The 27,821-nt window shown below is 45.4% G+C and overlaps 1 protein-coding gene and 1 long non-coding RNA gene across 3 annotated transcripts in view; one reads left to right on the top strand and one right to left on the bottom strand.

The window, feature by feature from the left end:
- Positions 1–8,734: 8,734 nt before the first annotated feature.
- Positions 8,735–14,157, bottom strand: LOC143435299 (uncharacterized). The gene is made up of 4 exons (XR_013105464.1): positions 14,036–14,157; positions 10,887–11,037; positions 10,298–10,438; positions 8,735–9,950 (listed from the first exon to the last, which is right to left on the bottom strand). It is a non-coding gene; the product is annotated as an uncharacterized LOC143435299 (long non-coding RNA).
- A 50-nt stretch (positions 14,158–14,207) lies between these two features.
- Positions 14,208–27,821, top strand: part of Ube2d1 (ubiquitin conjugating enzyme E2 D1) — a 31,824-nt gene continuing 18,210 nt past the window's right edge. The window contains exon 1 of one of the 2 annotated variants that reach the window (XM_034524960.2): positions 14,208–14,392. In XM_034524960.2, the coding sequence (XP_034380851.1) occupies positions 14,369–14,392 (24 nt within the window). In that variant the 5' untranslated portion in view covers positions 14,208–14,368. The remainder of the gene's footprint in view (positions 14,393–27,821) is intronic. The other variant, XM_034524961.2, reaches the window with a different exon arrangement.

Raw genomic sequence — 27,821 nt, 5'->3', positions numbered from 1 at the left:
TAAATAAGGGGAAAGTTATATTTATCTTATACAACCCTTGATAATCCCAGACTTGAGGGCAGATGTTACAAGGGAAACAGGCTCATTCTGAGGAGGAGGATAAGAATCTTGCTCCCCTTCCTACAGATGGTCTTCCCTGTGCTAACCCATCCTTCTGTCATCTGGGGAGTCTCATGTCAGTTACAGTCTGAGACCATGTGATCTGTGACATACATTCCTACTTTTGATCTATGGCTTCAGGAAGCTTCCAGGCTTCTGCCTCTGTTGGGCATCTCTCCTGGCTGTTTTAGGAGATTTTTTTCTTTTAAGCTCCGAAGACATGATGAAATAGAAAGATGTGGGCGCTTCATTTCAGCAAAGCAAATCTTCTCCTGCATCCAAGGGGCGACGCACCCTCTGTGTCTTCTCCTGATGGAAAATGGGTAAAGGACTAGGATGCTAGCTCATGAATGAGATAACCTGGGTCTGAGTTGGCACTAGGAAATTCACTGCAGTGAAAGGAGTGGGTATGAAGAGGACTGACGAGAACCCAGACGCCTTGGCCTGTGCCACCTGGAGATGAATGAGCAGAAGCTTCCCAGCCATCCCTCCGGCTCCATCCCAGCTTAAGAAAACAATAGACAATACCCCACTCCCGCTTCTCAAGGCTTTCAGAGGAACCAAAGGAAGGAGAGAAACCATCTTTCTCTGAGATGTCTCTGCGTTGGGCTCTCATCCCTGCCCATGGTTCTGTGTCAAAAGGGACACCCACCCCCTTACCCCCACTCCTACTCCCCCCCCCACCCTCACCCATTGCTTGTAGTACCATTAGCTTCCTTTGTATATAGTGCAGGAGTGCAGGCTCTAAGAACTTGAGCTGAAGGGAACTGAGAGCCATGTGCCTTCATGGAAGGCTGTCTTAGGTGAGCCTGCAGGGGGCAGTTTGAAGCACTAACAGATCTGCCTCTCGTTTTTTACAAGAAAATAATGACATTTCAGGTGAGATTTCAAAAGGGAAATGCATCAATCTTTATGAAGAATTTCATGATACCACCTCTAAAAATCTAGAATTTGTATACCATTTGGCCTAGAAATTTCACATATGAGAATTCATCTCAAGAATTTATCATTCTGGACCATGGTGACTCAACGCCTTTTCTTCCAGCTCTCTGGAGACAAAGGCGGACAGATCTTTGTGAGTTTAAGGCCAGCCTGGTCTACAGAGCAAGTTCTAAGAAAGCCAGGGCTACATGAAGATATTGTCTCAAAACAAAGAAACAAAAGCAAGCAAACAAAAAAGAATTATTCTCTTGTGTGTAAGGGATGTAAGCTTAAAATTATTGTATGGCATATTTGTAATAATTGCAACTAAAAAGACATGGCCTAAAAGTAATAGAATGGAAGCCAGATAAAACCAGTCACAGCCCAGAGAGATATGCAAGAAGCAGCCACTCAAAGAAGGGAGAGAGCTCCATTTACACTGATAGCAAACTCACCACACTTGGACAAAGTAAGATGCAGAAATAATGCATTCACTCTGTCCATGGTCCTCAGCCCTAGGAGGGACATACCTGTGCATAGATGCATACGTACAATAATGTAAATGTCATACGGTTTCAGGAAAAGTCAGTGCCCAGTTTTATTCTCAGGCTCCATCCTGTAAATATCTGTTGCTTTGACTGCAAGTGTGTTGTCCCGCAAAGCCAACCCTAAACCTGGGCTCTCCCGGGAATGACCGGCTCTCCATTAGCAAGTTGTCATGAAAATGACCGGTAAGTACAAGAAAAGTGGGATTCACCTAACTTGCAAAGATTTCTGTTTCGAATCAATCATAGAAGATTTTGGATATCTCAATTGTCGTGGATTGGTTCTAATGCTGTTTATATTCATTTGGCTCCCAAAACTACACAGGAACCCAAACACCTGTCTGCATGTAAGATGCTACGGATCCTCCCAGTTGGCTTTGATTGGCGAATAAAAGTTGTTGTGGCCAATGGGTGGACAGGGAGACAGAGACAGGACTTTAGATTTTCTTGGCAAGGGAACCACGGGAGGGAGAACATTTTAGAATCTCCATGCCTGGGAAGTAGAAAGATCAGGCTTGAGAGCTGGAGAAATGAGAGCGTACAGCCATGTAAGAGCCCAAGAGCCCGGGAAGAGCAGCCCCAGGGGTCCCTCCCCTGATCGGGACTAAGGTAGCAAAGATGAAATATAGGTTTTAGTAAGAACTCAGGAGTATCGGAGGGGAAGCTTGGGAGTGGCGCAGCTGTTGAGCTGATTAGGGCATATTAAAAATAAGGCTGTGGTGTGTGTGTGTGTGTGTGTGTGTGTGTGTGTGTGTGTGTCTTTCATTGAGAATTCAGAGCAGGAGTTAAGAGCCGATTAACTAGATAGGGCAAGACTCAAAGGAGAGCCGAGTCGTGACTTACTGATGAGAGTGCTTGCTTAGGCTAGATGAGGCTGGAGTTGGATCCCAGCACTGAGGGAGAGGGAGAGATAGATAGGTAGGTAGATAGATAGATTGGTAGATGGATGATAGATAGACAGATGATAGATAGATGATAAATAGATAGATGATAGATAAATAATAAATGATAGATACATAAATAATAGATAGATAGATAGATAGATAGATAGATAGATAGATAGATCAATCGCACATCTTTTCCTGTTAAGTTTGGATCTGTTCTTAAAGACATTATTAACACATGGCAGGAGGTAGAGGCAAAGCCTGCCTGGAGACTCAGGTCACGGCATCCTGATGTCAACCGTCAAAACCATTGTGTCTTGTCATCCACACAACTGGAAAGCCTCCCTGGAAAGATCCAGCACAAAGCTGCTCGAAGATTAGCAGGGAAATGTGCTAACGAGAAGCTTCCTACTCTCTGGCTTTCCTTCCTTTGTTTTTCATTTTTTTTTTTTTTTAATTTTCATTTTTTTCAGACTAGGTCTTAATGTAACCCAGGCTATACTTGAGGTTTTGACTCTCCCGCCCAAGCATCCTGAGTTTCAGACTCAAGTGTATGTCACCAGAATTGGTAAAATGTGTGTTCTTAACCTAACTGGGCTCCCACCCACTGTCAGAAACATGAACTATAAGTTGATGAAAGCTTGGAAGGTTAAAAATCACTTACTGGCCGGGCAGTGGTGGCGCACGCCTTTAATCCCAGCACTTGGGAGGCAGAGGCAGGCAGATTTCTGAGTTCGAGGCCAGCCTGATCTACAGAGTGAGTTCCAGGACAGCCAGGGCTACACAGAGAAACCTTGTCTCGAAAAACCAAAATAAATAAATGAATAAATAATCACTAAGTATAAACATACATAGCTCTCTTACTTTTCATATTAATATAATGTTCCATTTTCTACCATAACCATAGAACTCTATTCAAAAGAACTCTATTCTTAATAAAGCACAAAAAACTTCATGTAAACTGATTATTCCCAAGACTTTAAACATTTTTTTTGTTTTTGTTTTTTTTTTTTTTTTTTTTTTTTTTTGTTTTTTTTTTTTTTTTTCTTGAGATAAGGTTTCTCTGTGTAGCCCTGGCTGTCCTAGAACTCACTATGTAGACCAGGCTGGCCTCGAACTCAGAAATCCGCCTGCCTCTGCCTCCCAAGTGCTGGGATTAAAGGCGTACGCCATCACTGCCCAGCAATTTTAAACATTTCTAAACCTAAAAACAAACAAACAAACAAACAAAAAACAAAGAAAAACGTTTAAAATGAAAATTCTGAGAATGATTTCTTTTTAGATTTCTACTCTATTATAACAGACACAATTTCTCTATGCAATTTTATGCTTTTTATGTCTTATCAGGACACGATTTTAATAATGACTCAAAGGAAATAAAAAAGTTGTAAATGGAAAACATCTAGCAAGCTTTGTTAAGGGTTAAAAACCAATTGCCTCAGTTTCTTAATACAGTTCCCTTAGGTTCTTCTAATACATTTTTTAAGTTAAAAAAAAAAAAAGAAGCTTCTTACATGTATTACTAAGATTCAGTCGGTGAAAGCAACCCAGGTTTACACCTCTATAAACATAAATGCTAGAGAAACAAACAAACAAACAAACAAACAAAAAACCCCACCACCAACCCTCAAACGAATAAAAAACAGTGAATGTGTTTTTAAAATAAAACTTGGAAGGTTTAAAAAAAAAAAACATCACCAGATATAAACATACATATCTCTCTTACTTTTGGATGGATTTTATGTTGAGGAATTGCATTCAAATAAAGGCGTGAAACACTGTGGACTGTTTTTTTGTTTGTTTGTTTTTTTTTTTTTTTAATTTCTGATATTTTGAAAGATTTGGGTGTCTGCCATATTTTTTTTAAAGATTTATTTATTTATTTATTTATTTAATGAATGTATATGAATACATCGTCACTGTCTTCATACACACCAGAAGAGGGCATTGAATCCCATTACAGATGGTTGTGAGCCACCATGTGGTTGCTGGGAACTGAACTCAGGACCTCTGGAAAAGCAGTCAGGGCGCTTGATCATGGTTGCAGCTGAGTTCTAATACTTAAGGCTCTAAACCCAGGAATCTAGACTCCTGTCCCCCCCCCCCCCCCCCCCCCCCGTGTTACAGCCACCCAGATACAAACCCAGGGGCTCAGGGAGCTGCTGAAAGATGATACATCTGGTGTCCTGAGGGTTGAGGGAGGTTGACTGCGAGCCTGGTTATAAAGGATGGTCAGGGAGAGAGAAAGGGAGAAGGGAAGAACAAGGGTTTCAGGGAGTAAAGATCCAGACAGCAGGGAAGCACAGCAAGTAAAAGAATCTCCTGGAGCTGGAAAGATGGCAGTGACGGCTCTTCCCTAGGTCCTGAGTTCAATTCCCAGAAACCACATGGAGGCTCACGACGATCTGTAATAGGATCTGATGTTCTCTTCTGGTATGTCTGAAGACAGTGACTAAAACAAAATAATAAGATAAATCTTTTTTTTAAATTTTATTTTATATTTTATTTACATTTAAGATGCCATCCCCTTTCCCCATTTCCCCTCCCTAGAAAACCCCTGTCCCATGCCCCCTTTTCCTTTTCGCTTTTATACATTTTTTTAATGTTAATCAAAGGCTTTATAAGTTTGGTAATGCTCAATCAGAAGCGTAACCCAATACCCAACCTAGATATAAAAACTACCTTTGACTGGTGGAGGCATGTGAACATCTGCCTCCATGCACCCTCTCTCTTTCTTTCTCTCTCTCTCTCTTATTATTTATAATAAGATAAATCTTTAAAAAAAAAAAAAAGTGTCTCCGGCCATGCCTGAAACCCTGAATTCAGTCCCCAAAAGCCACATGATGGAGTGAGGGAACCCACTCCCAAAACTGGTCCTTGGAGATCTATGCATCATAGAACCCTGTCATGTGCTCACAAATGCACACACACACGTGCTCACAAAACAAACAAATAAATACTTTAAAGGATGACACCGGGGTATATATTTTGGAGTATATTTTTCCCTGGCTAAGTCTAACCTCCTGTGTCCTTTTGGCACAGAGAAACACACACTCACCCTGCCTTTTTGTGAAGGTCCTGGTAGGCAGGTGCTTCCTAGAGCCTTCCTCTCTCTTAATTGGTGACAACGTCAGTTCTGTATCTATCGCCTATAATTAGGTCCTGCTCAGCTTTGCAGCAAACACAGCCAGCTATGTCTCAGGGCTCTTGAAAGTGAGTTTGTTTGTTAATGGGTTGTGTGGTGTAGACTTATTCGACAACTCTCACAAAAACAACACATTTATTACAGCTTATAGTGGGGGTTGAGATTGCTAATGCCCCTCTCTCTGTAAACTGCAATATGGTATCCCGTATGACTCTAAGAATGAGCAACGCCGTGAAACAATTTATGGCACCAAGGATGTTGTGGATTTGGGTTAACGCTTGTAATAAGTTAATTGGGTTCCCAAAATTGCACAAGAATCTCCCTTGTAAGACACTAAGGGTCCCTATCCCCAGTTGGTTCTGATTGATAAATAAGGTTGCCAGTGGCTGGGCAGGGAAACAGAGGTGGGACTTTAGGATTCACTGGGAGAAGGAGGAGGATTTAGAACCGCCATGTTGGGAAAGCAGAGATAACAGGCCTGAGAAGTACAGGACAGAGAGACAGCCAGCATGTAAGAGTCGAGGATCGTGGCCCAGGAGGGCTTCAGGCTTGGGTTAGGGGCAGCCAGGATGGAATATAGGTTTTAGTAAGTAATAATTCAGGAATATCAGAGGGGAGAGTGTGTTGGCCATGTGGAGGTTTGGAAGTGCCCAGCCATTGAACTGTTTAAGACATATTAAATATAAGACTTTGTGTGTGTGTGCTCGTGCATGTGTGTGCATGCGTGAGTGCGTGCATGCGTGTGTGTGTGTGTTTGTGCACATACACGTGCACACGTGCTCGTGTTTCATTTGGGAACTAAGAATATGGGGCAGGTAGCAAGGAACTTGCGCTGCTGCCACTGGGCGATTAGAGCGAATAAATCACCGATAGCAACAGAAGACTACTTATTGGGCAGCTGTGTGCAGTGATTCTCCAGAGAAAATGGTCTCAGAGTGAACCAGTGTCAGGATCATGTGGAAAGTCTGTGATGGGAGGATTTACACCATAACCCAACACAAAGATCCACACCAAAGAAGAAAGAGAACACAGTTCTGAAAGTTCCTGTGACAGTCACAAGACTTCTTAGGTACTGAAGAAATAATTAGTAGAGTTGGAAAAAAAAAAATAAGATTCTTTTTGACAAGGGTTGTGGGTCAAGTCAGCGGTTTCCAAATTTGCTTAAGTATTAGAAGTGCCTCCCACCCCTGCTCTGTCCGTCTGTCTGTCTGTCTGTCTGTCTGTCTATGTGTATTTGTATGTGTGGGTTTACATGTGTGTAGAAGCCAAAAGACAAACCTCATGTCTCCTTCTACACTCACCAGACACCTTATTTCTTGACAGGGTCTCTTGCTGGCCTAGAACTCTTAAGTAGGTTAGGCTAACTGGCCAGCAAGCCCCAGGGATCTGCTCCCAGGTGCTGAGATTACAAGCATACATCACCCACCACACCCAAGCTTTTTGTGTGGCTTTTGTGGGTTAAACTCAGGGCCTCATGCTCGTGAGGCAAGACATTACTAGCAGAGCCCAGAAGCCATCCTCTCTAACCAGCTCCCCTATGAATCCAAGCTTTGTAACAATGTCTTTGGAAAAAAGTGTCACACACGCCACATGGCTGAGTAAACTAAGTTACCACCCCTCACTATATCAGACAAGGGGAATACCATCACCCAGGGCCTCCAACCTTTCTGATGGCAGTAGAGAGAGAGAGAGCCAGAGAGCTAGACCTCAAGCTTTACCACCCTGCTCACCCAGTCTGCAGTCCAGGTCTTCACGCCCTGGCTCTGTCTGAGAGTACTTTCTGCTTCAGAGTGGACTGTCAGGAGCCTGTCCACTCAACACTGTGTGTAAAATGGGTGATACCCTGGCCCTGTTTGAGAAGGGCTACTTAGAATGGCTCCCCTTTCCCCTCTCCCTTCTCCTCCCTCTTCTTTCCTCTCCTTGTTCATTTCTGAGACAGGGACTCATGTAGCTGAGGCTGCCCTCAATATGCAGTGGAGGGTGGCCGTGAGCTCCTGGTTTGCTTGCCTTTGCCTCTGTTGTGTTTGGCTCACAGGCGTGTACCACCACACCTGGCTCATGACAACTTTCTTATAATGAATTACAGTTAAGGCCACAGATAGATTGTTCCTTTTCAGACTTCGCCAATTATATATATATAATATTTTATATTATATATTATATAAATATATATACATATATGTATGTATATATATGTATACATGTATACATATATACATATATACATATATACATATATACATATATACACACACACATACATACATACATACACACAGGGAAACAAAAGACAACAAAAGATATTTAAGCATGCGTTTGCTGGCTATTCAGCGCTCTATACTGTTTACTTGGAGTGTTTGTTTTTGTTGCTGTTGCTTCTAACATTAGAAAGGAAAGAAGTGGCCACAAACTGGAGCAGCCTTGGGAGACTGTAAGGAACGCACAGCAGAAGCAAGCCAGGGAGAAGCTCATGTGCTCCTGAGAAGGTTCCGGAAGGTTCCAGTTCGTTCCGCCTCCGTTGCCGCTTTCTGCTGTTTTGTACCAATTTCAAACAGGGCCTCAGACAACACTGGACCTATAAAGACAGCAGAGGGCCCCTACCCAAGGATGTAACCCCAAAGTCTTCTGGCCTGCAACTGACAGTGTGGGATTCAAGAGCCAACACCCCAAGACAGCTGTTGGGAGCGTATGAACGATGATGAGTGATGCTTGTAATGTGTGTGAGCCAAACACCTGTTGCCAGCCATTCCCTGCGCTCCCGCTAAAGCCCCGCCTCCTGGGGATTCTGGTTTTACTGCTCTAAACCACAAGCAGGAAAAGGTTCTGTTGTGTATGAAGGCCTGGGTGGCCTAGAAGCTAAGAGTTGTCTCAGGGCAATTAAGAGCTCCCGACAGATAGCCCATGGGGGGGGGGGGGGGGAAGGTTGCAGGGATCGAGGAGCGGGGCGGGGACTGGTGATGGGGGCAAGGGGGAATGGAAAGACAACTTTTGGGTAGCCTGCTCCAGGGAAGGACAACTGCAGGGTAGCACAGCCTCTGAGAGGACACACCAACTGGTTCAGGTATTTGCAAAGAAAGAGACATTTCTCCATAGAGACCAGATGGAGGAGATGCAAAATCTACAATCAGAAAGCAGGTGACTTCTGTTTCACAGAGGGCGGAGCTGGTGGCAGTCCTGACAGCTCGTCTCCCTCTGTTGGCTTCCCCTAACCCTGACTGTACAGCCTCGGTTTCAGGCTGACATCTTCCTCCTCACTGTAAGTGTCTTGGATATCTGACTCTGTCGCTACACCATTTCCTCCAATGTCCTTGAAAATTGCCCACATGCCACTGTCTCCATCAAGCAGATGTATCGTGGTGGGCACCCCCTGCCTGGTTTCAGGGTCCTCTTTGGTCTCTTCCCCATGGTCAACAATCCTCTTCAGAGGTTTCTCTACATGTTCCAGCCTCCTCCACCCAATTTCTGAACCATGACATTTCTTCATCAAGATCCCTCATCCAGGGATGGGGCGATGGTTCAATCTAGCAAGCACTAGAACCTGAGTGTGAGCTGGGGACCCCAGCATTAGCAGGGCAAAGACAGGCTGTTCCTTGGACTAGCGCATTGGCTGTCTTGCCTAGCCAAATGGACCAGTTCCAGTCAAAAGAGGGAAACCCTGTTTCAAACAGTAAGTTACAAACAGAAGTCTGGACTGGAGAGGACACCCAAACACACACACACACACACACACACACACACACACACACACACACACACGTACACACATAAAGACCTGGACTGGCCTCCAGTCCTGCAAGTGCAGGTGCTTCATCCCTCAGACTCTCAGTATCAACTGGGGTTTCTCAAATATGACCACAGAGTTCCCAGTCTGGGATCTTCTTGCTTTACCGATGCTGGTTGAGCTAGGGGATTGGGGATTGTGAGTTCTTAGTTCTTTTCTTTTTCTTTTTAAAGATTTATTTATTTTATGTAATGAGTCCACTGTAGCTATCTTCAGACATACCAGAAGAGGGCATCGGATCCCATTACAGATGGTTGTGAGCTGCCATGTGGTTGCTGGGAATTGAACTCAGGACCTCTGGAAGAGCAGTCAATGCTCTTAACCGCTGAGCCATCTCTTCAGCCCCTGGGTTCTTAGTTCTTTTCTTGCTTAGATGAAAATACAAAACCAGATTCTTTAAGGTAGGTCTGGCCCTGGGAAGAATCTAGAAAACGGAATGACTGTAATGACGTATAAAGATTCAAGTCTAAGCATGGTGCCTCGAGCATCCTTCCTTGTATCAGTTCTGTTGGGATAGAATTGTGCATCCCGAAGCTCACGCATGCGGTTCCGTGATTTTAAGCACATTTAGAGTCCTGTAACAATAGCCATAATCTAATTTTAGAATGATTTCATTATATCCAGACAAGTCCCATACCCAATCCCTTCTAAGCGTGTCCAGCCCTCCCCTGGCAGAACCTTGACAACCTCTAATCTACTTTGCAACCCATTTGGACACTTCACATAAACAGGATCACACAGCGTGTAATTTTTCCGAGGCTGGACTCCCCGCTGGCACAGTGGGACATGTATTCCATATTATTGCAGAATAAAGATTCACCACTATGGCAGGCCACATGGCTTGTTTTTAGACAGTGAATGGATTTTTTGTTGTTGTTGTTTATACATTTTCATTATGAAAAATGTCAGACTGAATACTCACCGGTGAGTTTTTGTGTGGTTGGCTATCTTCACTACCCTTTGGTAACTCCATGTTTAGCGTTTAGAGGAATTCCACCATTTCAAAGTTCCATTATCGATGAGGGAGGAAGATAGTTTCTTCTACCTTGCCAATACTCAATACCTTCAAAAAAAGATAGTTCATTAAATTAGCATCTCTCTCTCTCTCTCTCTCTCTCTCTCTCTCTCTCTCTCTGTGTGTGTGTGTGTGTGTGTGTGTGTGTCTTTCACTCGAGAATCCACAACATTGGGGTGGTAGTGAAATGCAAGCTCATCTGCTGAGGAGTTTAGAGCAGTGAGTGTCAGCATGTGGTCCAGACCCAGCAGCAGCATCTCAGGGAGTTCCTTAGCAACACCACTTTTTTGGATCCCATCCCAGAGCAAGGATATAAGAAACTGTGATCCACACTACCAAACATGCTAAAACTCAAGGGTCACTGGTTTGAGGAAACTTCTGATTAAAAACAGCCTGGCTTGTGCTTCAGGGAGGCCTGGATGTTGACCCCTTTCTGAGGGTTCTTTGATTATTCTATTATGCATTCAGATCTGCACACTGTGGTTTTATAACTTACCAGCTTAAGGTGACACTGAGTATTCTCAGCGGGACCTGGAACCAAGCATGGTGATGTGTCTTCTATTCACCCACTCCTGGGTTATTAAGCATTGGCTTCTCGGCGTATGACCTGTCCTGATTTTTGTGGAAGGATGCCACACGTCTTGTCCCTGTATCCACAGAGGGACAGAAGGTGTGTTGGGTGTGAATCATCTCCCTGTGAGTTCAGCTCTCCTCTTCCCTCCCCTTCTTCCCTCCCCTCCCCTTCCCTCCCCTCCCTTTCCTTCTGTGCTGGTTAATCTTGGCTATCAACTTGACTGGACAATCAGTTGAATACAAGCTGCTGGGCACTCAAGTGAACAATTTTCTTAGCCAGATTACTTGAAACAGGAAGGCCCACCCTACATGCAGGTTCCACCTCCTGGTGGAAGCCCAGATAAAAGACGATGAAAGGATGATGGTTTTTCCCTGTTTCCCCTCATTCTTGATGGCAACCACTCTGGTCCCGTTCCTTCACCAAGATTAGAACCAATTTCTTTTGGGTTTCCAAGACACACCGAAGATTAGCAGCTCTCCAGGAATCCTTCAGGTCTCCAGCACCAGATTGGTACTGCAGAGACATCCAGCCTCATGGACTGAGCAACTAGCAGATTCTTGAACTCTCCCAGATGGGACAGGTATCATCGGACTTCATGGACCATATCCTATATACTAATCTAACAAATTCGCACCTCTACACACACACACACACACACACACACACACACACACACACACACACTTTTTTTTTCAAGACAGGGTTTCTCTGTGCAACCCTGACTGTTCTAAAACTCACTCTGTGGACCAGGCTGGCCTTGAACTCAGAAATCTGCCTGCCTCTGCCTCCCAAGTGCTGGGATTAAAGGCGTGCGCCACCACTGCTCAAAGCATCCCCTTTTAACGTATATCCACTCTACCACATTTACTCTCTTAGATCCCTTCCCTCTCCTTTTTTTCCTCTTTCTTCTCCTCTTCTTTACTTTCCTTCTCCCCACCTTGGTGAATAGATAGATAGATAGAGGAAACTCTCCTGGGGCATGCTTTGTTATGTCTAGAAAGATATATGTAAGAGTCTGTCGGGTAAATGGTAAGAAGTCCTTTTATGCCACGAATGATGCACAAAAGCAAAGCATTTGTCAATGACAGCAGGTGCACTGGAGTCCGTGATGAACTGTGATGGGCATTTTTTGCACAGTGCTGAGGTTTGTGGGTGTCTACCTCTTTGGGGAAGAATATGATTCAATCAGTAACTCTGAACCGCCTGTAGGACCTCCTGGAAGAGAGAAAACTTGATGTCCATGTCTTGAACCCTCAGTGACTTTGAAATGAAAGGGTCCTACCCACAGGGATACTGGAGGGTGTGCTTTTGGGTTGGGTTAGCACCAACCATTGAGTCGTCTTGCAGGAAGGAGAATTGTCTGAGTTGTCTGGCAACCGGTTACTGGGAAGTGATACTTTCCCATGGTGGTAGTGACATCCAAGAGCCATCAGCGTGGGAACACAGCACCAAAAGCAACCGGAGCCCCAGATCAGACTGTATATCTCTGACTCCACTCACAAGAACACTATCTGGAAGAACATAAAGGTAGCGTTCCAGGTCCAGAGCACAGGAAGCTGCCCAGGCATCCAGCTAGTTGTACAAAGGTACAACTCTTTGTAGAAGGCAGGACTTAGCTCGTATATTCCAGAAGTCTCTTTGATCAGGAGCATTTCCTAACACTCCTGAGCTGGGTTCTGGGGGGGGGGGAGGGGGTATGCTCAATGAAAAAATGGTTCACTGTGTACTTATTCTAGTGTGCATGAGACCCTGAGTTCCATGATCGGACACAAGAAGGATCAATCTATGGTTTGATCCCTAGCTAAGAGGATGAACTGCTTTAATGCCTTTCTTCTTTGGGGGCGGGGGGTAAAACAAGACTAATAAGAAGAATAACAAGAACAATAATAATGGGTGGGGAGACACAGCCTACAAAGGGCTGAGCAGCAAGCATGAGAATTCTAGTTCCATCCCCAGTGCCCACGTACCAATGTAGGCATGGTTAGGCTTGTGTGTAAGGTCAGTGCTGAGGAGGTAAAGACAGCAGATACCTGGCCAGGCTGGCCCAATAGGTGAGCCCCAGATTCCTGTGAGCGACCCTGTCTCAAAAAAACAAGGTGTATAGCTCCTGGAAAATAATTTCACAAGCGCGCGCGTGTACACACACACACACACACACACACACACACACACACACACACACCACATGCGCGCAGGGGGTAGTGGTGGTGGTTTGGTTCTGAGGAAGGCAAACAGAGCCTGGAAGAACACTGCCAAGTAGAGACACGGCTACAAAGGGAAAGAGAACACGGCTACGAGAAAGAGAAGATGATGGGGGCCTGGGAACAGAAAAGTGGACCAATGTACAGACAGCGCAGGACTGCTTGAGAAGACCTCTGCAAAGCACAGTCCTCTAGACCCTTTCTGGGCTGCAACCCATGCCTAGTGTGTGCAGAAGGCGTGGGGTTGGTTTTTTGTGGACCACTGCAAAGCTGGAGAAGAGAACTTCCCAGATGTGGCTGATCCAGCTGCAGCGACACTGTGGAAGCCTGGAGGGGGTGGGCGGGGCAGTGAGTGTTTTGAGAAGCAGAATGGGATTCAAAACCATTTCAGATAAGGACATGATTTAGTCATCAGAAACCTAAGACTGACTAAAGCTGTCAGAAATCCGAGACTGACCAAAGCGAGAACTCATCCTGCAGGTGCCAAGCCAAGAAGTCGTGGTTGAAAGGACAAGCAAGATCTGAGATCACAAGAATTGAGAAGGGACTGGAGGACACCTCAGTGGGTAAACCGCTTGCTGCAAAGCCTGACGATCTGAGTTCGGATACCGGACACCACGTAAGGACTGGGTGTGTGGGAAGCTGTCTTCAATCCCATTTCTGGGAGGTGGAGACAAAAAGATGTAAAGGGAAACCCTGTCTTAAAAAAAAAAATAAGGTGGAGTGCAATTGAGGAAGACTCCTCACGCCCCCAGGGGCGAGCGGAAAAGAGACAGAAATATCTGCAAAGGAAGTTAAGATCCGTTGCAGGGTCTGTGCGAGGAGGAGCGATCCGTGGTTCGCAGCAGCTCCTAAGAGCCGACGGCTCACCTGCTGTCCCGCCTTTTGCAGATTCGGGACCTTCCTCTGCAGAGCGGCTGCAGGGAGCAGCAGTAGCCTGGTCGCAGCTGTCACCCACGGGTGACCGGACGACATCCGCGCGGGCGGCAGAGGCCGAGCCTGGGACTACACTTCCCAGTGTGCCAGGCGGGCGGGGCGCGGCGGGGAGGGCGCAGGCTCCTTCCCAGCAAGCGAAGGCGGAAACAAAAGAGCCCGGCGCCGCCGCCCGCACACTCGCGCACCGCGCCCGGGCGCACACGGAGCAGCCCCGCGAGGCGGCAGCCCGGGACACGCGGACCCGCCGCAGCCCCCGCCGCCTGCCCCATGGCGCTGAAGCGGATCCAGAAAGTGAGTGGCAGCCAGGATCGGCCTGGGTGTCCCCGAGAGGTCCCCAGGAACCCCGGGCGCACGGCGTGGGAGGGGCGCGGGCACTGGGGAGGCCGGGGTGCGGATCAGCCCCGCACAGGTGAGGCGTGCATTCGCAGGGTCCGGGTGCTTGGAACCCGGGGCGACCCGATCCGGTCGTGCCCTTTCCAGGCTGAGCTTAGAATCCCGGGTGCAGTGTGCCCGTGGGGTGGCCAGATTGTCCCGGGGTGAATGCATCCCCGCTGGGCCGGGGCTTGCTCTGCAACGGGCGGCCTGCGTCCCCTATCACGCGTCCTCACAGTGTCCCCGGAGCCTTCCTTCTTGTGTTCGCACCCCGGGCTCCCCGGGAGGACAGGGAAGGTGTGGTGGGCCTACGGCCTTTATTCTCAGAACGTGGGGCTGGGTCTTTCTGGGCTCTGCAGTCGGCTGGTGCTCAGTGGGAGGAAAGGCTTGGGACAGCGGGGATTGGGGCCCGAGGAGCCAGCAGAAAGCTCTTGCCCCTGCTATTTTGGTGGTTCTGCACGCAGCTGCCACTTCAGGTCACATAGCTGTACTGAGAACATAGTTGCTGATACACAGCAAGATGACCTCTTGGCCATGATTCATGGCGAGGCAAGCCAAGCAGGTTGTTGGTTTTGTTTTGTATTTTTTTTTAAACGCCCTCACGATAAACTTAGATGTAGAGTTGAAGACACGACACAAATTAAATGGTTTGGATGCTTTGATGGCGTGAGTAGAGAATAAGGAAGACAATCCGAAGGGTCAGTCAGTCAACACAGAGGATCTAACCCAACCCTCTCTTTGTATTCTTTACCGCACCCATTTCTCTTCCTGGGGCTGTCCCCTGACTCAAGTGTCTTTTAACATTTTTACAGCGGTGGTAGTCCTTGCTGCTGGGAACGTGGTGTTTGGAAGGGCTTTGAAGCAAATGCGCCAACAGTGGATAATGTGTTTGGTAATTGATTTCACAAGAAATGGATGGCTCCCCAAAACGTTTTGTCAACCTTTCCAGCTCCACTTGACTGCAAATGTTTTGAGCGAAGAGTGGTAGTTAAACAGGCATCTTTCGGTACAGAGGACAGCAACTTTTACACGCAGCCGAATTTGGGGTTCTTTTTTTTTTTTTTTTTTTTTTGGGTACAAACATTAGCCGTGTAGTTCGTCGCTGTTCTTTGTGCCGATGGAGGTCAACTCAGTATAAAATGTAAGATCGGCGTTATTAAGTAATGACGTTTTCTCGTTGGAAGATAACATGGTTGCACTTTATTTTCAACCATATTAAACAAGGCTACATTTGAAGCCGCAGTCGTCGTCGTTACCGTGCTGACTTCTGAACGCCGATGTACTGTTGGTTCCTATTTGCAAGTTTTCAAACTTTGCTTGCTTTCGTGATGGTGAGGCATTTCCATATGGCTTTGCGTTCTCTCTCTCTCTCTCTCTCTCTCTCTCTCTCTCTCTCTCTCTCTCTCTCTCTCAGATACCATAGGAATTATCTATAGTATATATCCATTCAGAGAAATAAGACATTACTGTACGTGTAGGCTTGATGCATCTTGTTGCTTATGCTAAGCTCATGTATTTAGTGTGGCAAATGTCCACATCTTTCTTTCTCTTCTTTCCTTCCTCCCTTCCCTCCTGCCTTCCTTCCTCCTTTTTTTTTTTTTTCCTTTTTAGTAGATACTGTGTGTTAGAGTTGTCTAGTATGAAGATAACCTTAAATACAACTGATGGCAAATCTGTGACAAACTGGTATTTTGGAAAAGACATTGGAGGTCACATGATTTTTATCTTCCTGTCATTGACTGCCACAAATCACATCAGACATACATGCCAGCCCCTCACCCCCAACTGATTCTACCGTCTTCTTCCTTTCTCACCTGTCATCTTGCTTAGAAGCAAGTCCAGGTTGAACGAGCTGCCCCATGAGCTGCTACAGTGTCCTCTGACACCCTGTGTTCCAATTCTCATTTGACTCGTGTTCAGTCCAACAAATGAAGTTCAATGTTAACCTTTGGCCTTTAAAAAAATATTTTGTGTGTGTGTGTGGGTCTGTGAGTACATGCCACATGTGTGGGGTGGCCACAGAGGCTAGAAGAGAGAAGAGGGGGTCTCCTGATGCCAGAGCCATAGGTGGTTGTGATGTGAGCTGTCTAATGTGGGTGCTAGGAATTGAACTTGGGTCCTCTGGAGGAGTAGTAAGTGGTCTTCACTCCTGAGCCATCTCTCAAGCTCCTAGCCTTTCTTTTTTGATTATCTTTTAAAGCAAGCAGATAACTTCAGGCCATTGGACAGTGCTATTTCTTTACCTAAAGTATCAAGCAGGCCTCGAAACCCATAGAACCCCAGGTTTGCAGTGGTGTGGCTGAGAGTTCAGGCAGAGAGACAGTCCCTAGGGCAGGGAGCAGAGTCACTGCAGAACCCAGGGCTGCCAGGTGGAAAGATGCTGAATCTTGAGGTTGAGGTGGGGTTAACACTGAAAAGGTCAGCAGCCCTGATGTTCTCCTCCATTCTCTTTATCCAAAGAGGGAACCTGAGGCTAGAGTTGAGACGAGGTTTGCCCAGGCTTAATCTCTTGAGAAATGATTTAGCACGTTTGACAATAATGTTCACAGCTTCCCGTTTCTCCACCTATGAAAAGAACAAAGATGATCGTTGGATTAAAGCTGTGTCTTTCTACAAAGCATGTGGACATAAGGCGCTTCAAATAGATCCCCGTGCTGGAGTAGACTAAAGGGTTTAATGCTCTAATTTAGACACCCTGTGCCAGTTCTGCATTTCAGCTCATAAATTTACACACCCGTGGCCTATTTTTAGACCTAGAGAAAGATGTTATTACAGCCGCCTAAATCACTGAAGGGATAAAGTTTGAGCAAAATCTGAGGGAAGAAGCCTGCGGCGGATTTGACAAAAGAGAGCAGCTTTCAGTTGGGTGTCTATTGTTAGCTGTTTTCTAGGTGTTTCTTCGGTGAACACTGTTTTTCAGTCCTCAGTACATTTTGCTTTGGAAAAAAAAAGAAAAAAAAACCGTGTTTTTTTTTTTTTTTTTTTTTTTTTTTTTTTTTTTTTTTTTTTTACGATAAATGTTACAATACAATACTGAACACTTTGAGACCTAAGGGAGAAAGAACCCTAATGCAGCTGTCTTCAACATCGTGGTCTCTCTCCCTTTGTGTTTACTTTTCAGAAGGAATTTTAGGTAATAATCATGCTACGTGCTACGTGCTACGTGCTAGACCTCAGGCCCCCCCTTTTTTTGGTCTGTCTTCTGAAGAGTGAAACAAAAGGCTTTTTCTTCCACAAATATCGTGACACAGATAATTATCTTTCTCTGTATAGTGTTCTGTCCCAAAATGAAACATTTGGGGGCTGGGAGTGTGGCTCAGTGCTAAAAGACACACCTACTGTTTTCAAGGCTCTGGGGTCAACTGCCAGCGCCACAAAAATAAATAAGTTGCCTTTGGTTCCAAAAATCGAACATTTGGCTTTTTGATGCTAAACTGTGTGCACGAACGTAAATTAAAATGTGGTTTTGAGCCGCTCTGCTTTTGACTCGTATGATTCTGAATCACAGTGTCCGTGCCGGTCTCGGAAATGCCGTACCTTGAGCAGCCAGATCCTATGTGCCTGTGTCATCACCATCGAGGGCAAGAGAGGATCCAGCTTTTGTTCCTGGCTCTGTGACTGACTTCTGTTTTCTTACCCATGCATGTCCCAAAAGGATGACAGCCACTGCCATGTGCGGAGGTCACCCTGCCTAACCCCACATCAAAAGCTTACCCTTCATGAGTTGTTTGAGCCTTCATGAGCCCAGAGAGCTAGAAACAATCTACCTCCCATTCTGCAGATGGCAAAACAAAGGCACAGAGATGTTAACTAGGGTTCACAGGATCACATATCTGGCATATGAAAATGGTTAGGATTCCAAGTCTGCCCAGAGATGGTGTAAGCATGGCCTTCTTCCTCTGTCATTGGACCTTTATGTTGTTGGGTGTTTGTTTGCTTTTGTTTTTAACCGAAAGACAGGGAGTCAAGGGGCTAGGGGTTTAGCTCAGTTGGTAAAGTGCTCACCCGGCATACACACATCCCTGGCATGGTGGCTCAATCCCGTTATCCCAGCGCTCAGGAGACAGAGTTGGGAAGGATCGGTTCAAGGTCATTCTCAGTTTTTTTTACTGAGCTGGAGGCCAGCCTGGACTATAAGAGACCCTATCTCAAAGGCAAACGCATACGGAAGATTTAAGTCAGATGTATTTGTGGAGACGAGTGCTCAGCGAGATGGTGTTCAACCCTGTAATTAGGATTCTACATGTTTAATTGCCAACACAGCTCAGCTCTGACTGATCCTCAGTCACCCTGCTCCTCAGAGATGACCCTCGTCACTCAACGCTGGAGAATAACGGCTTCATTCATCTCTCTATGCCCCTGGAAACGTTGACTCCTCCAGAGGGATTTAGAAAAACAACTGCATGGCGTTCTTTAGATAGTCTGATAGCATCACTTTATTGTGGAATTTTCATTTGCTGTAATTGTGAACTGGTCTGATCGTTTGACTGCCTGCCGTGGCTTTGAGTAGTAATGCACATTAGAAGATCAAATGCAAGATTACAGAAAGAGGGAGACAGCCCAAAAGAAAACACACGGAGTCCAGTATTTTTATTATTTGTAGATGACCAGTTTGCCTCAAGAGGAGCGGAAGCAGTATTCTTTCTGGAGGAAGAATCTGTGATGCGAATTTTTCCTGTCCTTAAACCCCTGTAATTAAACTCAGTCTTTTGTCCCTGTCTGTACTTTATTTTTTTTTTCCTCTTTACAATAACAAAGGTAGCTTAAATGTTCTGAGACTCCTTCTCTGAGGAGCTAAATAGCATAAAATTTGATGAGACTGGTGACGTCTGTTCACGGGAGCCAGACACATAAAAACCAAAGGATGGATATAGATTGCCTCCAGGAAGCCAGGAACATCCCTGCCCCTTCAGCTCCCGGAAATACACAAAAAGCATTGGGGGCCTGTAGTTTTATTCAGTGTCGCTAATCAAAAGTGATACAGGGAAGCTAACAGTTGCGTAGCAATATGTTGGTCCCTGCCCCCACTCCCCTTTTAAATATCGGAAGAAATATTTTATTAAAAACGGGTATTAAGTAGCTTGACCCTTCTCTTGCCCGTTAAAGTCCTGGAGTGGCATGGGGCTGCACAATAGGCCTGGATTTGTAATTTGGGGACCACTCACCAGAGAACATATGTGGGGGAATGCAGACTCTCTTGGTCTATGTGACACCCCCCTCCACCCCCCAAGAAGCTGAGATCATGAGCATTTATTTTGCTTCTGGTTCAGCTTCACACAGATCGCACAAGGGCCTTCCACATGTAGTTCTCCTTGGGGTAGAGAGGAAGCAGTGTACCGTCTAGAAGCACAGGATTGGTCAAGAAGCACAGGATCCCAGGATCCCGCTGTCTTGCCTCTTCCTGGGTATTTTTGTCAATCACTCTTTCTGATCTGTGTATGTTGCTTATCTTAAGGGATATCATATTGCTTAATGAGAAGGCTCTCAGGTTTTTTTTTTTTTGTTTGTTTGTTTGTTTGTTTGTTTTTTGTTTTTTGTTTTTTGTTTTTCGAGACAGGGTTTCTCTGTGTAGCCCGGGCTGTCCTGGAACTCACTCTGTAGACCAGGCTGGCCTCGAACTCAGAAATCCGCCTGCCTCTGCCTCCCAAGTGCTGGGATTAAAGGCGTGCGCCACCACCGCCCTGCCGGCTCTCAGGTTTAAAGGATCCTTTTCAAAGGAGTGGACTGGGCCACATTCACATCCATTCTTCCACTTTAAATTTGTTCAGATACCTCCCCGCTCTGTGTGTGTGTTTGTGTTTGTGCGTGTGAGTTCTTAGGTTGGCTACTTTCCACTGGTGTCATAGAGTTTGGGAATATATAGCTGAATGGTACTGTAGAGAGCTATGTATATGTGAGTATCAAATCATGATGTAAAGCCTGTTTCTTAACGTTTCCAGCTGAACATTTTGAAAAATCACTAACTAATGTGACCAAACGAGGCAACTCTCCCAGGAAGCCCTGCCCTTGGGTATACATACTATCTCTCCCTTACCACCCGAGCTGGAATCCCTGTTAAAATCTTTACTTAAATTCCAACTTTTACTTCATAAACCAGGGCCGGCCTGTCACCCACACATAAGATAAAATGTTCTGGGCTTAGACACATTTCTAGTTGATACAAAGTGTTGACACTTTGCTCATTGTTTTCTGCCTCAAGTAGCAACAAGGTATACAGTCAGTGATGTCCTGCCTTAGTGTTCAAGAGTAGCACCTTGATTATTTCAGTTATTCTTACTTCAAGACAGATTCTGTAGAGCCAGCCTCAAACCCATGTTCTTTCTGCCTTAGCCTCCTGAGTGTTGGGATCCGTTGGTATGCAGTGCGGTGCCCAGTTTAAGATGGATTTTCCCAAACATAAACAATTATTAAGGACCTACTCTTTGCCAGTTATTAAGGAGGGAACTCTGGGCCTGGAGAGATGGCTCCATGGTTAAGAGCATTGACTGCTCTTCCGGAGGCCCTGAGTTCAATTTCCAGCAACCACATGGTGGCTCACAACCATCTGTAATCCGATGCCTTCTTCTAGTGTGTCTGAAGAAAGCTACAGTGTACTCATAATCCTAAAAAATAATCCTTAAAAGAAGGAGGAGGAGGGAGGGAGAGAGGGAGGGAGAAGGAGGAGGGGGAGGGAACTCCGGGGGCTGGAGAAAGAGATGGCTCAAAGGGTGTTTGCTGTCATTCCAGAGGATGAAGTTTGGTTCTTAGCGTCCGCACACTGTCTGAAGGTTTACAATTGCCTGCAACTCCAGCCTTAGAGATCTCATGCCCTCTTCTGGTTTCTGCAGGAAGCTACACACATGTGCATGTACACAGAGAGATAAAAATAAAATTAAGATTTTTTTAAAAAAAAGAATAGAGCTATGAAAAGTAATATTTAATAGCAAGTTCGTGTTTTATGCATATTTAAAAATAGGCTTTCTCTCTTTTTCGATTTTCTTTTCTTCCCTGAATCATCATCTCTCATGGTTGAAATGAACTAAATGGTAAGCTTTGATAATGTAGCAATCAAAAGGCAGCATAGGGGCTGGAGAGATGGCCCAGTGGTTAAGGCACTGGATGCTCTTCCCGAAGACACTGCTGGTTTGATTTCCGTACCCACACAATGCCTCACAACTGTCTATGACTTCAGTTCCAAGGGAGCCTAACACCGTTTCTTCTCGCTTCCACAGGCTCTGGACATGTTGCCATTCAATCAAGCAAAACACCCATGCATACAAAATAATAAAATAAAAATTATTTTAAAAAATCAACCATTTAAAACAAGCAAATAAGATTAAGTGGGGAGAGGGGTTATGTAGCATATATTTACGTCTAGAGTCTGCCATGTGTTTTGTGAAGTGTGAGGTCATGTCCTGTCATGTTCTTCTTGGTTCTGAGAGTGTCTTTGAACACAAATACTTCTCAAAGTGTACAAAGTAATGTCATTTCAAACCTTTTGTGGGCTCCAAAGCCCGAGAGAGAGAGAGAGAGAGAGAGAGAGAGAGAGAGAGAGAGAGAGAGAGATTCACTCGCTTACTCTTGTGTGTTGTTTCTTTTGAGCATATAGCCTCCTTCAGCACACAGGTGTCATGGAGAACAGAGCACACCAATTGTCATGATCCTGGGGTGAGTGGATTGGGGTAAGAAGAGGGCTGGACTGGAGGTCAAATAGTCTGAACCTTAGTCCTAGATTTACCACTCGACGTTGGCCAGGAAAGCCCCATCTAGAAACATGATGAGTGAATTCAAGCATCTCAGTGGTCCCTTCTGTGCATATGTGCACTGTGTCTATTATACATATGTGTGCTTGTGCGTGTGTATGCATGATTGCAACCTCTAATTCTCTTCCCCACTATGGTGGGGGGATTGAACCTACATGCTATGCAAAGGACTCTACCAGTTGGCATCTATAATGTGTAATAGACTGTTAGTTGGTCCTCTGATTCTCTAATTATTTGCGATGCAAATACATGTTTCTATGGTGGGCTGGTACTGTAATACGCTTTTCTAATTCTGTTTAGCTTCTATCTCTTTGACAGATGTCTTGGTCCTTTATGCGTTTTTTTTTTTTTTTTTTCTTTTCCCCCAGCTTCCTTATATAGCTGCTTCATCCATAGATGAAAGGATCCTGAGTGATACATTTATAGAATACCTTCTGATACAAGATATACTAGATGAGCGAAGAGATTCATGGGAAAGTAGGTATAACTAGTAGGAAGGACAAGATGAAAACTGTAGCTATAAATGGATAGCTGTAGGGAATCCACAAGGAAACAAACAATGTATCTATCTATGCTGGGAGGAGGTAACAGACAGGGAGGGCAAGTTCATTTGGAGGAAATCAGGAGCTCTTCAGTGGAAAAGATGAATGTAGATTTGAAGAAGGGTGAAAGACATAGGGACTCCCTATTTGGACATTAAGCTATAGAACTCAAGACACTAGCTTGACTAATTTGAAGCAGATAACTACGCCTTTGGAAAGCATCAATGATGGGGGCTGGGGGTGGGGGGAAGGGGCTTGGGACCTTGGTGAATGGAGGACCTGGATGGACCATGCTGAAAATTGCCTACTCAACGCAGAGCCTGCCTGATGAAGCCATGAAACATCTAATCTGGGGCTGGCTTGGCAGGATGCAATGTCATTCTCTTTGTGCAGTATTATTCTGATGAATGTCCTGGACAAGGGCAAGCAAAGGATTCTGGGAATAGAGTAGGGGACCCATTGAGGGTGAGAGAAAACTGCTAATTAAATGATGTTTAAGGTAAGACATGGGCTAGAGAGATGGCTTAGTGGTTAAGAGCACTGACTGTTCTTCTAGAGGTTCTGAGTTCAATTCCCAGAAACCACATGGTGACTCACAACCATCTGTAATGGGATCTGACGCCCTCTTCTGGTGTGTCTGAACTGAAAACAGCTATAATTGTACTCATACATAATATAAATAAAAATTATATGTATGTGTGTGTATAAAGGTAAGACCTAAAGATAAAAGGTGAGGTTGGTAAAATTAATGGGAAGAGAGAGACAGAGAGAGAGAGAGAGAGAGAGAGAGAGAGAGAGAATATGAATATGAATGTGTTAAGTAGAGAGGGGAGGTGATTAAGAAAATTCCTCACAGGAAACCATGTTGAACAATACAGTACAGGCAAGATAGTATTTTGGAAAATTGAAAGTTATCTTGAGTAGGGCAAAGACGTTTGTCTTTCTTTCTGTTGGTCTCTCTCTCTCTCTCTCTCTCTCTCTCTCTCTCTCTCTCTCTCTTTCTTAAGACAGGGCCTAGCTGTGTAGTTACTGTATAGCTCAGGCCAGCTTCAAACCACCGGCATTCCGAGTTCTGAGAACTACCAGCGGTGTATGCCACCGTGCCATCTGTAAACCTTACTTTACAATGGACGGAAACTATTGCAAAGGCCCGACACGATTGGTGTCCTGTGGATGTGTTGGCGTTGGGAGTGTGTTAGGTAGAAAAACCCAAAAAGCTATTCACATTCAAGTGTTTTCAACTGGCTCCGTAGCAGGGGGCCCTGGACGTGAGACGGTGAGAACACTGAAGGGCTCTCTGGAGATGCTCTGACCCAACCATCCCTTCCCCTTGCTTGGCCCTTTAAATTAAGTCGTCAAGATTGTGTGGCTTTGGCTCTCTTCAGGCTCCTCCCTCTGCCATCCAGTGTGCACATGGATGCTTTAGTGAGATCATTCGGACTCCTTATCCTGATAGGTCTCTGTTCTGGCTACAACAGACACCTTTACCCTGTGGGCTCCACTGGCTTGCATCCAGTTGCCTTCTAGAACCCTCTGGGGAGGGATAAGGACCAGGGAGAATCAGAACACTTTGGTGTACTTATTAGTGAGGGGATTTGGGACCCTGGGGTGGTCAGGAAGAAAAGGAGTCAGATGACCAAAGCTAGAGTTTAGGTCACTGGCATGCATCAATGCATTTTATCTTCAAAATTTCCCAAAGCAGATTAACATATAGCTCGGATTTGTCTAAAGTCTATTTTACATAGTTGGAATTTATCTAAAGTATATTTGATGTAATTCCTTGACTGGAACTATATATGCAATTGTATGTGTATATGGAACTAACTGAGGGCCTTCTGTTTCAAAGGATGCTATAAGGCTGGGAGATGGGTCAGTGGGTATAGCATTTGACACCCAGATGTGTGAACCCCTGAGTTCGAATTCATGAAAGCCACATAAAACCAGGTATGGTAGCATGCGTGTGAAATCTTATAATCCTAGCACTCCTATGCCGAGGTGGAGGCAGGAGAACCCCTGGAAGCTTGCAAGTCAGCTAGCCTGGTGTACACAGAGACCCTGTTTCAAACAAGGTGGCAGGTGAGGACCAGCATGAGGTTGTGCTCTGACCTGCACGTGCCCTCCATGGTATACAGACGCCTGCACTCATACACATGAATATGCACACGCACAGACATACACACACACTCAGTGAAAAAATAAAATAGGGGCTATTTGGAATTAGACACAAAATAACAATTGGGGAACGAAACCACTGTGGCTACTAGGAAGTCTAGAAAGTAGATTCTGAGATGACACGTTGGGTAGAAAATACTTCCTTTGCTTCCCTCCAAATTTTATTCTGAATTGGACTCTGGTCCTGATGCATACCAATGGGACAAAAGCACCTAGGTCATTGCTTTTTACTCGCCTCCTGCCCCTGTGGGTTTTATCTGTATTATCTCTTTGGAAAGCTGCCTTGCGCTGCAGCAATGACTTAGTGGGACAAGTGCCTGTGATCCATAAGAGTGAGAACCAGAGTGTCTGTATAAGAATCCATGTAATCCAGTGCTGGGGAGACAGGCGGATTCACTGGGCTCACTGGCTAGCTTGCCTAAACTACTTTGCAGGTTCTAGGTCTTCGAGAGATACTGCTTAAAACATGTGCGTGCGCGCGCGCGCACACACACACACACACACCAAGCAGGGCCTCTGAGATACCTTAATGGATAAAGCACTTGCTGTACAAGTCTGATGACCTGGGTTTGATCGATGGAGAAAAGCCAGATGTGGTAGGTAGCACACATCTGGACTCCTAGCATTCCCATGGCAAGATTGGAGAGTCGGCAGAATCACCTACAGGTTCCCAGGTCTGCCAACCTGGTATAAGCAGAAACAACAGTACAGACTTGCCTTGGTGAGGAAGAGAATCAGCCCCAAGAGTTGGTCTCTTACGCCCACGTGTGCATAATGGTAGACTCATGCGTATGTTCATGCATGCACAGACGGCACACGCGTAAATGTGCACACGCGGAAGAAGAGAGCAGCTCCCACGAGTTGGCCTCTTACATCATTGTGTACGCAACAGTATGATGCTCACACATGTGCCTACATCACACACATAGACACACACACACTAATGGGTAATAAAAACTTAAAAACTAGGCAAATGACCTGAAGAGGTTAACCTGTGGCTTCCGGGTGGACCTGTAAATCCAAACATACTTTACGCCTACAGTCACAGACACCCCTGATGTGAGAAGCAGCCAGAACCAGTTTGCTGAAGTGAGCTTGGCTCCTATAACGTAACTAATTGAATGTCAGCATTTTGAAATCTTTCTTGGGAGAAACCATGTGGGATAAAATCAAGATGTCCTTTCACTCAAATGTATAGAGAGGACTTGTGTCAAGGAGACACTTTGGACTGACGTCTCTCTGTTGAAAGAGCTCTAGTCTGCCAGGTAAGCTTATGCTCGTGGTCTGTAAGCCCATAAAATGTTTACTTACAGACAAACCAAATGTAGCTCATATGTCCCTTTAGAGGCAACACCAAATTAGGGGGCAGGGAGAGCCAGTCCAGTAAGGGTCCTTGGCTTATTTGGGGTTTTGAGGTAGAAGCATTTTATCCTATTAATTAATTGCTGGTGAAGCCAGGGGTTTTGAAATGATACTGCTTTCCTGTGCTTGGCCCTGGATGGTTTAAATTTGAGGCTATAAATCAGTCCCTGTGCGTAGCCATGTGCCACCAGCTGGATGCAGCCTTCACCGTGTATATTGTCATAGGCAGGTTCAGACATTCTGCCTGTTACAGCTAGACAACCACACAGCGCTTCTCAGTGTGCTCAGCACCAGTTCTGCACAATATATTTACTGTACAGCGTCATATTAAACCTTAGAATAAATAAGGCTGGCTTGCCCTTCCCCTCTGCTGATGCTGCTATTGGAGCCAGGAGATGGACACACACAGGCTCCTCCTCTTCAATTCCAGCTTTCCTTCCCTGTATTTGTTTGCTTTCTTTGAATTAGGCGAGCCTGGTCTACTTTTAGACGTTAAGTCCCTAGAGGCAGGGGCTGTGTCCTGGTTGGTTTTGTGGCGGACACTTAGCATATTGTGGGGGTGTGTTATAAACATGCCATCTGTGCCCATTTAAATTCAGGCGAGGCCTCCCAATGCTTCTCTTTGTATCTTGCTGATTATAGAAGTCTGCACTGGAATAGAAATGCTTAGTGGCAGAAGGTTCTAGAAATCCCTTAAGTACACATTTTTTTTTTCACCCTTGCAAGGTTTTTTGGGTTTTTTTGGTTTTTTTGTTTGTTTGTTTGTTTTGTTGTTGTTGTTTGGTTGGTTGGTTGGTTGGTTGGGGTTTTTCTGTTTCGGTTTGTTTGTTGTTGTTGTTCTTGTCAAGCTATAAGGACATTGGCCTGTAACCTATTAATAGCTTGCCCTCTGAAACTTAGATACCCCCTACTGCACGTCTGTCACGTGAACATAGGAAATTGCTTCTTTGGCAGAGACCCCTTTCCTCTCGGGAGTGTTTTCATCCGTGTGGATGGTATTTATTCATTGCTTGATCTCTATTCAGATATAGAGGGTTAGCCTCTCTTGCGAGGAAACCTGTCTCATCAACAGTCCATTCCACTTGTGGGGTTCTGGAATGAAGCTGAGCTGAGCATTTTCACCCAGCGAGCTCGCCTCGATGTGTAACTGATGTTGTTATTTAACGGCATGGTGTGAACTCCAGGCATCCTTGTTTTGTTTTGTTTTGTTTTGTTTTGTTTTCTTTGAGACAGGGTTTCTCTGTGTAGCCCTGGCTGTCCTGGAACTCACTCTGTAGACCAGGCTGGCCTCAAACTCAGAAATCCACCTGCCTCTGCCTCCCAAGTGCTGGGATTAAAGGCATGCGCCACCACCACCCGGCGGCATTCTTGTTTTTAATAGCATGCTCTTCGTTAAGGAAAGCCTCATTTGAAAAGTTACAGTGTTGAGCTGCAGAGATGATAGAGTTGTTTAAGAGAACTTGCTGTTCTTACAGAGGATCCAAGTTGGGGTCCCAGGTCTCATAATCACCTGGAAACCGCACCTCCCCT

The sequence above is a fragment of the Arvicanthis niloticus genome, chromosome 20 (assembly GCF_011762505.2).
Source record: "Arvicanthis niloticus isolate mArvNil1 chromosome 20, mArvNil1.pat.X, whole genome shotgun sequence".
NCBI lineage: Eukaryota > Metazoa > Chordata > Mammalia > Rodentia > Muridae > Arvicanthis > Arvicanthis niloticus.
Note: the sequence above shows the minus strand (reverse complement) of the source record. Positions and strands in the feature narration are given on the sequence as shown.